Below are 12762 nucleotides of genomic sequence, written 5' to 3'. Positions count from 1 at the left end.
TTTCCTTTTCTTTTTTCACTGGCATGTTTGCACTTGAGTTTTTTGGTATTATTTTGTATTGCCATCATGTAAACATGGATTACTCTGACATCAGTAAACTAATTAAGCATCTTCTTCAAGTTTCAAAGCATGGACACTGCCAGTCAGGATGTGATTATGATTAATACCACTTTAACCCTTAGGCTGAGTATTTTTAGATGCCTTTTTCTGAAGGCCTTGGGGGCTGCAGGAAGTGTGAGGAGCTGAGGCAGTGGTGTCACCTCTCATTGCAGATCTCCGGCAGGACATGCTGACGCTGCAGATCCTGCGCCTGATGGACATTCTGTGGAAAGAGGCTGGCCTGAACCTCCGGTAAGGAGCTCCTCAGTGCTGCTTGCTTTGAGAAATAAAGCTTTCCTGCTTTTAGCACCTTCCCCACTGTCCTTTTTCTTCTACACATCTGTCAGGCTTCCCAGAGCTCCCAGCTGTCATGGCCAAGGTAAGCAGGCTGTGGGAAGTATTACCTCTGCTCCTTCCTGCTGGGAGCAGAGCTCTCATTGCTGCTCACACCAGCACTTACAGCCCCTGGGAACATCTGCAACTCTGAAGTCACTTTCTCTTGTTGCATTTTTCCAGCCAGAAATATCTTTGTATCTTCCAAAGTCTCTTGCAAAGTAGCTTTCTTGCTTTTGGATGCTTGGTAGGGTAAACGTGATTTCTTTGAATACTGGAGTATTCCTAAGAGCAGCAGTATCAGTCATTGCTCAGTGTTATCACACAACCCTCTAGTACATGGGAAGCCTTTTCACCCAAATTTATGAACCAGTTTTAGGTAACATAATTCACAAATTCTAATTGCGCTTTAGGAAAGTAGTCCTAAGGAAGGTACTGGGTATCATATTATTAGAAAACATTTTTAGCCATAAATTAAATTTTGTATGCCTGTTTCAAGAGCTGTAGTCCTCTCTAAGTTTTGTTTACAAGTCTTGAAGTACTTATATTTAAATATTGCCTGAAGTACTTCATTTAGAGTCTTGGAGCTCTTTTAAAATTTTTGTGGTTCAGGTATAGTAATGGGAACTACATAAGGCACGTAACATCAACACAGGTAAGTAAAATTATCAACTTGTTGCTTAGAATGCTTCAGGAAAGGTGGAAATGTGAATTACAAATTGTTTCTGAAAAGATGTACTTGTGATGAGATGGTTGAGTGTGTGTGAAGTTGAACACTGACTTGAAGAAACCTTAGGTCATTTATGTCATTATAAATTGACTTTGAGGAAGCTGATCCAGCATTTGGGGGCAAGGACAGCCTCTGGCAGCTGTGGAATCCCAGATCAGGCATTCCTCAGTAGCTGCCTTCCCAGAAGCTGTTTGTGGTTCCAGCCTGGGCCACACACCGTGCCTAGCAAACAGGAATAGTGATGAGAGTCATCAAATATGTTTTTCCTGACTAAGCCTCTTTTTTTTTAAAACACAACAAAGGAAAACAAAAAAGTAGCTCTGATGTCCAAGATTTTTCTTAAAACTCTGCGAAGAAAAAAAAAGCAGAAAAGGGGAAGTTCCTAGTGAGAATTGAAGTTCTATATTTGGCCTCTTCAATTTGTTTGCTTAACTGGGAGCATCTTCCTTCCATTCATCCTGTCATAGTTACCATTATGAAATAAAGTCCTGGGATTGAGGCAGGGTTACAGTTCAGTGTCTGTCAAAGAGATTATTCAGGCACTTGCCAAGAGAAGGCTCTGAAATGACCTTCCTTGAGAACAGAATTGGCCAAAACAGCACTCAGAACACCCAGAGCATGAGGGCACAGCCAGCAGGGTGAGGCTTTGGCATCTCTGTGTTTATAGCCTGCATCTCTCTCAAGAAGAGACAGCTCCAGAATCCACGAGCCAGCAGTGGTGGAGTGAGTTCTTTGCCATGTTTGTGAGTCAGGAGTCAGTGGTTACTTTTTGCTTGGGTGAGAAGCATGGTCTCAGCTGGAAAACTAGTGTCAAAGAGCTGCTTTCCTGAAAAATACAGTGCCACATGCCCATTCCAAAGAGTGCAGTCCTTACCTGTTGCCCTGTATCATCCTTAGTTTCCCTGAAGTCGTTTCCATTTGTGGATGCACAATGGATTTTGCACTTTTCAACTTTTTTCCACTGTGAAGAATCTGGTAACTCCATCCAAGTAAAAGCAGGACATCAGCCATGGCAGCAGTGTCAGAGAAGCTCTTGCTGCTACCACTCCCCATCAGTGATGTTTTGCCACAAGCAGATTGTCCAGTTTCCATGAGGCATGGATCGAATGGCAGCCAGTGCACCCCTGAGCTGGGGACAGCATCAGTTCCCTTCTAATTGCCCTGCAGTCCACACTCACTTCTCTAGCAGTGATTGAAAATGAAAGCTAAGCTCAGTCTGTGTAGCATACACATAAAATAAAAGCAGGCATGATATTCCCAGTGGGATTTCTCAGCTCTAGAGAGAAATGCCAAATACATACTGATTTTGAGAGCTGAAGGAGGAGAAATGTTTGCTTGTTTGTTTAACTGCCAACTAATTTGTCTTGTGGGTGGCAAACAGGGCAGGGGGTGTATCAGAGGAGACACTTGTGAGCAGGAGGATGGTGCCATGTGCTCCTCTAAGTCCTTCATCCTGTGGGCACAGTGAGGAGAGCCTGGGGTGTAGGGTGGATCTGCTTTCCAGAACAGGACCAGCACTGAGACAAACACTGACACTTAGAGCACTCTGCCTTTGCCAGTCTACCTCAAACATCATCCAAGTAGCAGAGAGAAATGAACAAAGCAAAAAGTGTATTTTTAGTTAATCTCCACGCCTTAATTTATAAGACAAACTTGTACCTGAGCAGTGACCTATTACAAATACATGTCACAGCAGAGGGGAGCACATCTGTCTTCCCAAGGATGCTGTGGGGTCTGTGGTGCTGCACCTCTCAGGAAAATCCTTGTGTCAGAAAGTGTTTGGACTGCTTTAGCTCTGTTATAGCACCAAAGTTGGGTTAGTGGAGAAACAAGTAAAGCAACAGCAACAGAAAACTATGAATTTGAGGAGTTTGATCTATGCCAAGTTGCCTTTGCTTGGTAAATTGTCATAAAAATATTTAATACTTGGTTACTTTTTGACCAGATGCAGGACATTCTCCAAAACACTTTTTTGTTTCAGTGCCTGTCTATAGTGGCCTCTCATTTTTTGTCTCCCTTACTTGTGTGAGATCTGAGGTTACATGGCTGTGTATGAGTGAAATCAGAGTTCACACACATACTGGAAAATGTATTTGTTACAACTCTTTAACATGTCATCATTTTTAAACTATTGGACCTGAAGTTACAGAGAACGTGTTGATAAATCACCAGTATTTTTTGTGTATTTGGAAGGGCACTGGTTTGGTGAATTAAACACTTGAAATAAAGAACAGTTTTAAATGAGTGAAGAGAATTTTCTGTCCTAGCCAGGATTTCAGTATTGATCTGTCCATGGCTTTTGCTGGCTTTAAAAAGCAGGGAGCATATCCTGCTGACAGATGCTGAAGTCAGAAAGACCAGGATGAGATGGAAAGGGCCCAGAGGATTTGTCCCTAACTTGACTCCTGTCAAACTGTCTCTCTGACAAGGATGTTTTTTCCTGCAGTTGTAAGCACACAGCCCTCCAGGGGCTGCAGCTTTCATCATTGCCTGCTTTTGAAGGGGAAGTTGTTGGCCGTGTGCCCGGCTCAGCCCGAGCGCGCTGCCTTGGGTGCCGTGGGAGGAGGCCAGGCTGCACTTTAACCTGGCCAGCTTGGGCTGCCATTTGTGCTGTGCTGATAAGGATGGGCAGAGCTTCCCCGTGCCCAGGGGCAGTCCCAGCCACCCTCCTGCTCCTGGAGAGCCCTGCTCTGGGGACAGGGCTGGGGCTGGGCAGGGCGCAGAACAGAAACGGGAAGAACGCTCCGAGCCTGCACTTCTGCTGTTGTTTTGAAGTTGAGTCCTCTTGAAATACGCTGTTGAATCTGGTTTTCAGTGCACTTTGTTGCCAGTAGGGAAGAATCCCAATCTATATCATTACTGTTTCTGATGCCTTAGGATTTTAGCTTTCATATTTTTCAGATGCTGTACTGCATCAGTGCACAACTCTGAACTCCATATAGAGTGTGAGTTACTGTCTTCACATTTTGGTCACACCAAACAATCCCACTGGGCCTGAAGCTCAAGGAAACTTTACTGTCTCAGGCCCTGAAAGTACAAACAAAAGTGAATTGGGGGCAGCAAACTGGGGGTAAATGACTTCATTACCTGAAGCTGTAATTGAGGGATTGACTCCTGATATGTAAATGGACCAAACTTATAATTGTCTGAAAATCTCTCAACATTGTCCAGCTTGGGTGTAGCCCCTGGGAGGCTGGTACTGCCCAAGGTGTGGCTGTTGAAGGCCTTTAATAAATCCCCACTTTATTCTCTAAATCTTGTCCAGCCTCTGTTCTAGGCAGCCCCTCCAAGGCATCACTACTTGCACCACTCCAGTTGTGTTATCCCTTTGGTGGAGAACTGCTCAGTCCCCTGATAGCTATGAAGCAAAAACGTTGTGTTTAATTTTGTAAGGAATTTTATTCATTTTTCTTCCATGGCTTGGGATAATGGGCTGTGTCAGTTCAGAGATGTGGTTATGCTTTGTAGCTATTAAATTTGATATCTTATATTAAACTTTATATATATATAAAAATATATATAGTTTTATATAGAAATACTAATGACAGCTTCACCAGCAGTGAAGCTTTATATATATATATATTTATGTGTATGTATGTACGTACCTTTAGACATCAATTTTCATGATCAGTTTTCATTTGAAAATTGATCAAATTTTCACATCAATTTTCATGTCCTGCAGTTGTTTTATACAGCTCTCTAAGTCAGTGAGTGCTGGTCTATACCTTGTGTGCTGCAATGTAGATTTTTGTTGGTATTCATTCTGTTACCCATGGACCATGACCACAATTGAGATCGTTTCCTTGGCCTGAGCTGCCTGGCACAAGAGCAGACAGCTCAATTTGTGATGCATTGCCTTTGAAAAGCTTGCTGTAAGTTTACCTTGCAAATGCTGAGCTCCCATCTCATGGGATGTTGCCATTCTGTTCAGCTTTTTAAGCATCTGAAGGGAGGAAATGGATTGGGAAAAGATACACTTAGCTATTTATACACACCTCTCCTTGATTTTCATCCTGAACTGTGTCTCACTGTAAAGCAGTGACGTGGTAAGAGGTATTTTCACTGGTCACTGTGTGTGAATGCACAGGTGTGTTTTGAGATACCAAGCCAGTTAAGAGATGTATTCCTGTTTTCCATTGGGTTTCTATGCTTCAGTTTAGTATGAACTGGAAAACATTCTCTATGTTAAGATTCAGAAGGATTTCTAGCATTTTCCTTTGAAGTAGGAAGATGATGGAAAAGGATAAGATCCTCTTTTGCATTTCCAGCAAGAATTTATGGGTAATGAACTTGAGCAGGTCAGGGTCTGTCCCGGCTGGAATTCACAAATGCAAGCACAGGGCTCCCTCTGTGGCTCATCCTGGGAAGTTACAAGAAACTGGGTTCCAGAAAAAAGGAAAAATTAGGCTTTTTAAAGTGTCTCTTTTCTTTGCATCTGTATACAAAATAGAAAAAATGAACGTTTTAAATGTATTGCTGGTCCTTAAACTTTGCAAACAATTCCTATATATTGCCCCTTAAGAGTTTCCTATTCACATGAGCATTCAGCCATCTCCAAACACTGAATGCCCTAAAGAAGCATTTAGCTGGCTAAGGTTCTGACATGACTCTGTGTTTCCTTGCAGGATGTTGCCCTATGGCTGCTTGGCAACTGGAGATCACTCTGGCCTCATTGAGGCTGTTTCTAGCTCAGAAACCATTGCTGACATTCAGTTAAACAGCAGCAACGTGGCTGCAGCTGCTGCCTTCAACAAGGACGCGCTCTTGAACTGGCTGAAGGAATACAATTTAGGGTAATTTCTACACTTATTCTCTCAGCTATAGTATAAGCTACAAAATTCCTCAGAAATTTCTCTTTCAGTCTGGAGGAATGTGTGGTTTCTGGCTAATTGTTTTTCTAGCATGTCAAATTCTGCCTGAGATTCATGGTACCCTTGGGCCTGGCATTTGCAGCATTTTGGCTGTGTGCTGTTGAGTAGGTTATATTAAATTTGGCAGCACAAACAAACCCATGGAAACTACATGGGTCTCAAGCCTTGATGTTGCCTTTCATAATGTTTGTTCTCCACAGCTACCTTTACAGTATTTTTTTTCTCAAGTAATTCTGGTTTTGTAGCATCCTAATGGACTTCTAGTTTAAACAAGTAAAATCTTTTTTGAGGCTAAAGCATGGCATGAATTCCATCAGTGTGCACTAATACAACTTTCTCTGTGGTTGCAGAGAGGACTTGGATCGAGCCATTGAAGAATTTACTCTGTCTTGTGCTGGCTACTGTGTAGCTACATATGTGCTGGGAATTGGTGACAGACACAGTGACAATATCATGGTCAGGAAAAATGGGCAGGTAAAAAAACCTTCTGGTGACCTTGGTGTGCAAGAGTTCTCTCCAGAATTTGTAATTTCTTTGGTGCCATGATGAAAGGAAAGGCACACATGGGTAGAACTGATGTCTGTGGTTCACTGAGGGTTGGAGAGAGCTTCAAGGAAATGAAATGTAATGCTGGGGGAAGGACAGAGCACAGCCTGGTCCGTCAGCAATTCTTTATGGAGAGAGGCTGTTCTGCAGAGCTTTTACAGAACATGCAAGAGGCCTTATAATGATTTAGATTCATTGAATAATAATGGTCTTAGGGTATCTTGCAAAAGACCACCCTTAAAAATCCATGAGGTGCATTTTGGAGCAGTGTGGTTTCCCTGAAGTGAGTCTGTGCAGCTCAGCCCTGCAGGAATGCTCAGTGTGGAACCCAGCAGCAGCACAGTGCTGTGCACTCAGAACCTGGGGGAGCTCCTAGACACCTGCTTTCTTAATTGTTACCCTGCAATGTAACTTGTCTGATTTAAATGAAATTATCTTCTAGAAAATCAGCAAGGGTTATAAAATTGACAGCTTTACAGACATTTGCAGTATTCTTTTTTAAGTTTGTGCTTCCTGGAAGAAAGCTGAAATGTCCTTAACCTCAATTCTAACATGGGGAGCTGCCACAGGGTCCTTCAGATTAACTCAGCTCTGCTCCCTTTGCCTCTGTCCTTGTGTGGGAAGGCCTTGGATGTGATGATGTTGATCCTTGTGGGCTCATCCTTGGGCTCATTTTTGTCTGATGCTGCCACCAAGCTGTCTCTCTGTGGCAGCAGCAGCTTAAACCTGAGAGAATCTTTTGCTGCAGTGGTCACTCAAAGGCGTATGGATGTTATTACTGACTTTAAATCTTGAAGTGGTTTAGAGCCAAATTCTCCCAAAGGGTTGAAACCACAGGTTTTGGAGAGTCATGTTAGGAGTTAACTATTCTTGATACCTGCATCCTGTAGAGATATTAGAAAAGTGGCACATTTCACTGGGAAGATTATTTTTCACTTGTTTTTTGTTTTGTTTTGGTTTGGTTTTTTTAGCTCTTTCACATAGATTTTGGGCATATTCTTGGAAACTTCAAGTCCAAGTTTGGAATTAAAAGGGAAAGGGTACCTTTCATACTCACCTATGATTTCATTCATGTTATTCAACAAGGAAAAACAGGGAACACGGAAAAATTTGGTCGGTGAGTGTTACTTTGATCTATTTGTAATTGAGATAACTTCCAGCATAACAGAACTTACCTGGGGTTGGTTTGCTCATTTGCACTTGTGTGGAAGTGTTGCCAACATGCATTTACAGGGCTATCTACTGCTCTCCCTGAGCTGGAATGCCCACAGATGACTTAGAACCAGGAGCTGCAGCTCTGCAGCTGATCTCCCACAGCAGGAGTGGCAGGTTCTGCTGGGCTCAGCTCTGCCTGCAGCAGCTCTGGGCTCCAGGCAGGGCTGCCAGGCTGTTGTTCAAGCACTGCCTTAGGTAGAGGTTCCCTCCCACCCTTCCTGTCCATCAGGGCTTGTTCATTGTGCTGCCCCATGCTGGCCCTGCTTGGCCATGAGGAGCCGCGTGCTCCTGATCCACCACCCCTGGAAGCTGGCTCAGTTTTGATCATGGAAGGAATTAGAAATGGCAGAGATTAGAGGGATTGCAATAGAGCTTTGACTTTTCCACTGTAGCCCACCCTATAGGATCATCAGTGCATTTCACCTAACGAATTCTCAGGGAGTTGGACCATGACCTCTGGCACTTTTGTTCTTTCTGAAGAGCAGCTGGTGGTGTTTTGTACTGAGGGCTCACTGGGAAGACATGGGATGTGTCTGTGTGTCCTGGTTCAGAGCAAATTTTGGAGAGACCCCCAAAGAGTCTCCTCTAGAAAAGCAGATTCAATTGGCCTCTCCCCCCTTCCTGTCCGGGAGAAAATGCCTCCTTGGAGAAAAGTGGAAAAAACCTGTTTATTAAACAATAAAACCTAAACAATATTAAACAATAGAACCCCTTGCTGCTCCAAAAGAGATGACAAACTGAGACAGTCCCTCCCTGGGTTGCAGCTCAGCTCACTCGGGCTCTGATCAGTCCCTCAGTGCTGGAAATGTCCAGGCCAGGCCCGGCCCGGTGGCCACAGGTGCAGCTGCCGGTGCTCCCCTGGGTGTTCATCCAGAGCAGGTTAAACAGGGCCAAAGAAAAGGGAAAAAACCCCACAGTCCAGGGAGCTTCTCTGCCTCAGCTAGCTAAACTAACTAAAAGCAAAGGAGAGCTCTGTCCCGCTGTCTGTCCATCCGCAGACAGCACAGTGCAGGAGCAGGAATGTGGAGGAGTGAGTGCAGTGTCTGAAAACAAACTGAGCTTCTTCTCTCCCCCCTTCACTCTCTGGTACAAGTCCTAAAGGTGCAAAACTTATTATTCATCATAAACAGGATGAGACTATTAGGGTTAAAAGCATCATATAGTCAGCCCAGGACACTGTGGGAATGCACAAACAAGTTCTGCAGGCATCTCTGTCTCTTGTGCTGTGTTCCAGAGTGTGTGTTTGTCAGATCCCAGATTGCAGATAAGAGTTAACAGATGAACAGCCAGCAGTTGCAGCCCTTTGCAGTGTGTGACTGGCCTCTTGTGCTCCCTCCCTGTGCCCAGGTTCCGGCAGTGCTGTGAGAAAGCCTACCTGATCCTGCGCAAGCACGGCAACCTACTTATTACCCTCTTTGCACTGATGCTGACTGCAGGGCTGCCAGAGCTCACCTCTGTCAAGGACATCCAGTATCTCAAGGTACAGTAAGAGCTACAGCTCAGCAGGACTCAGCATTTTTCCAGGATGTGATTTTTTTTGATTCTAAGATAAATACATTTTCATTGTTTTTCATTTCTGTGAAGATTTCCACACAGTCCTTGAAGTTTTCTTTTTCAGCTCTATAGGACAAGGCCTGTAGTCAGGCCTAGTGCTCAGAGAATGAGTTCAGGATCTGTGCATCTTAAATGCAGTCATCTCAGGGGTATTTTACATCTTGGCTCATGCACAAGCATAGAACTTGAAAGGTGAAAATAATTTGCTTCATTCTTTGTCAGTTTTATCTTTAAACCCAGGAAGATTTATTATTGAAACCCATTGATGTATTGCTCAATGAGTAGTAAGCAGAAAAAGTGTCAAAGGAGAGCAAAACACACTGTGGCTTGTGTTGAAAGGTGAAGGAGCCTTTCACTGTGCATTTTAAAATTCTTAACAGTCTTTGTTTCCCTGTTGCCTTAGGACTCCCTGGCCTTAGGGAAGAGTGAGGAAGAAGCACTAAAACAGTTCAAGCAAAAGTTTGATGAAGCTCTGCGGGAAAGTTGGACTACTAAAGTGAACTGGATGGCTCACACTGTCAGAAAGGATTACAGGTCCTAGGACATGCTAGCATTTGCACTAAGCTGAAGGTTACCTTGATAAGTGTTTGTAAAGGGTTTCTGTGGTATGGACCAACCAAACTTCAGGAAGCACTGGGACAATGCTCTCAGGCACAGGGTGGTTCTTGGGGAGCCCCACACAGGGCCAGCAGTTGGACTCTGATCCTGATGGGTCCCTTCCAGCTCAGCACATTCTGTGATTCTATGAAATGATCCAAACCAAGAAAGGAAACGACAGTGAGAACAAACGGACTGAAATAATTCCTGAGTCTTTTGCACTCTGCTTCTGAATGCTTGATTCCAAGACTGTGTCTACAGTTAGTGAACATCCTGGATAATCAGTTCCTGCTGACTTTGCATGCTGAGAGCTACTAGGCATTTTTAAAAATTCTTTGGTACTTCATGGAGGTGTAAATATTTGTTTTTATACGTTAGGGTAATGTGCTCTAACATATCCTCAGGAGGTTTGAAGACCTCTGGCAGAACTGTTCTTCATTTAAAGTTAGGACTTGAAGAGTAATTTTTTTTTTTAATATCCTAATCTGGCTAAAAAATGAGTGTATTGTGTATATTTTTCATATGACCTCTGCCCTACTGGCACAGATGCATTAATTCTACTGTAAATAGCAACCATGGTATCACTGTACTGCAGGGAGCTGCTTCGTGTCTGTGCTGCTGCTGAAGGAAGGGGGGGGGAGCCCTGACAGATGTGATGCAGCATCCAGATGTTCAGGGGTTGCACAGCTCTGTTCCTCTGACTTAACACACAAAAGAAGCCCTTCAGAAGGAGGAAGGTGAGGCCTATTCCAAACGTGCCTGAGAATCCCTCGTTGGTTACAGTCTCCCACTCAGCCTCTGGGACTTTGCCTTCAGCTCCCAGAGAGGCACAGTTTGGTTTGGTTCCAGCAGGAAGCTCCTTCCAGCCTTACACTGAAATTCCCATCTCAGATCAGTCCTACATTCCCTGTGAAATGTACTGACCTATGTAAGGGATGTTCTCATGAAATAAACAACACAAAGTGATTTTTAAAGCATGCATACCAAAAACCCCAGCTGGTTGGAGAAGCAAGAGTTGATGGGGAAAGATCATTCCACAGAACACCAATGCAGTCACTGATCTTCTCTCTCTATTTATTAAAAGCTTGCAGGAATGTTGCTTTACTGAGATATATATGTTGAAGATGGTTGCTGAAGAAACTGGATTTGTTTTAATTTATTTAGTGAGGTACCAGGCTTTTAGGTGCTTACATGGAGAGCAAATTTGTTATGTGCAATAGGGAACTGCTGGTTAAAAGATGTAACAAACTGTTCCTGGACATCAGCAAGAGAGGTTTAACTACTGCCTGTTCTCCAAGGAACACTGGTAGCTCTTGATTCTTGTGGACATTTGAAAGAGATTAAACATATATATTTACTTTTTGACTAAACAGTTGTTCTGCATAGAAATGTTGGATGATGTATGAATTTAATTAAAGTAGGTTTTACTTTGTTGAGAGTGTTTTGCTTTTGTTGTTTTGGGGTTTCTGTGTTTATTTTAAAGGTTAAGAATTTACCTGGAGTCAGTTCTGTGTAGGGCATTGATTCTCTTCTCCTCACCCTATGGGTTATCTCTCAGAAAAGACTTCTACTTCTAGAATATTGTAAAAGTAACAAGTGCTACGTGGGTTGGTTTTGTTGGGTTTAGGGCTGGTTTTTTTAATATACAGCATAGTAGCATTTCAAGTGTGCCATGTTCTTTTTTAAATTATTATTTCTACAGCAGATAGCAAGAAAGTTAAAAAGAAACTGCATTGCAGGTGACAGCTCTGAAAAAAGTAATGACATCTTCAGGTAATTCACAGCAGGTGACTGTGCATAAGGAGGGGTTCCTGGACACGTGGGAAGAGCACTTGAGCATCTCTGGCCTTGCTGAGGGAGACATCAGCTTTTCAGGACTGTGAGGTGAAGTTGGCAAGTGGCCCTTGGCTGCCTGGGGCTGGTGTGGACGGGCTCTGGCAGGAGGGAGCACAGTGGCATCTCCATTTCCTTTATTTCCTTGGCTCTGAGGGCAGCTGGGTCCCACCTCAGGCTCCCCTCTGTGCCTCAGGCTCCTCTCTGCTCCCCTCTGTTCCCCTCTGTGCCTCTGCAGGTGCAGGAGCCCCTTCCCTGCCTCCAGCACCACCAGGGCATTGCACTCAGTCCAGAGGGGATTTTGGATGCGACTTCTATGCAGGGTTATAAAAGTACCTGAGGTGGTGAGACAATCCCATTGCCTCTGTTCCTTGAGGAGTGTTTAGAGGTGATTAGGAAATGCTGCTTCTGCTCGGTGTTTGTGTTGGTTAATAGCCCTTCAATGGCTGTGTTGTGTTTGCTTGTCTTTACTTTCTCTGTGTCTTGGCAATTAATTAACAAGAATGGGAAAGGAAAGTAAGAGCCGAGTTAAACGGTCTATTTTTGTGTTTGGCAGCAAAGACAATGAAGTGTTTTCCTCCTGTGAATTATCTTCAAATAGCTGAGAAGAGATCCCATCCCACAGCAATGCTTCCCAGGCTGACCTCTCAGGGCTGAACCTGCAGGAAGCAGCATTTACCAGGTCACCAAGGCTGATTTTGTGATAGCTTCATGTTAAGTTGTGTGCAGAGTCCTGGTTTGCTGAATTGTATTAGTAAAAAGATCACCACTCTCCCTGGTTTTCATCATACTTGCTACAGCCTGTGGCATACAGACTTTCATTCAGAAAACAAACAAATAAATAAATGAACTGCTTTGTGAAAAGTCAAAGGAGACTTTGACACTGTTTGTCGTCCAAGACTGGATTTTGGCACATCAGTCCATTGATTGTTTCAGTACTTTCCTCACAATATCCAGCTCTAATACTAAATTGGTACATTAATT

General features: G+C 43.6%; 1 protein-coding gene across 2 annotated transcripts in view; it reads left to right on the top strand.

Moving 5' to 3' along the window:
* The window catches only part of PIK3CB (phosphatidylinositol-4,5-bisphosphate 3-kinase catalytic subunit beta), an 87638-nt gene extending 76255 nt beyond the window's left edge, over positions 1–11383 (top strand). For both annotated transcript variants that reach the window (XM_058811959.1, XM_058811960.1), the window contains 6 exons: positions 273–351; positions 5788–5955; positions 6384–6507; positions 7551–7696; positions 9142–9274; positions 9752–11383. In XM_058811959.1, coding sequence (XP_058667942.1) covers positions 273–351; positions 5788–5955; positions 6384–6507; positions 7551–7696; positions 9142–9274; positions 9752–9889 — 788 coding nt within the window. In that variant the 3' untranslated portion in view covers positions 9890–11383. The remainder of the gene's footprint in view (positions 1–272; positions 352–5787; positions 5956–6383; positions 6508–7550; positions 7697–9141; positions 9275–9751) is intronic.
* Positions 11384–12762: the final 1379 nt, after the last annotated feature.

Source organism: Ammospiza caudacuta, chromosome 11 (assembly GCF_027887145.1).
Source record: "Ammospiza caudacuta isolate bAmmCau1 chromosome 11, bAmmCau1.pri, whole genome shotgun sequence".
In the NCBI taxonomy this organism is placed as follows: domain Eukaryota; kingdom Metazoa; phylum Chordata; class Aves; order Passeriformes; family Passerellidae; genus Ammospiza; species Ammospiza caudacuta.
This window is presented reverse-complemented; position numbering and strand designations above follow the sequence as displayed.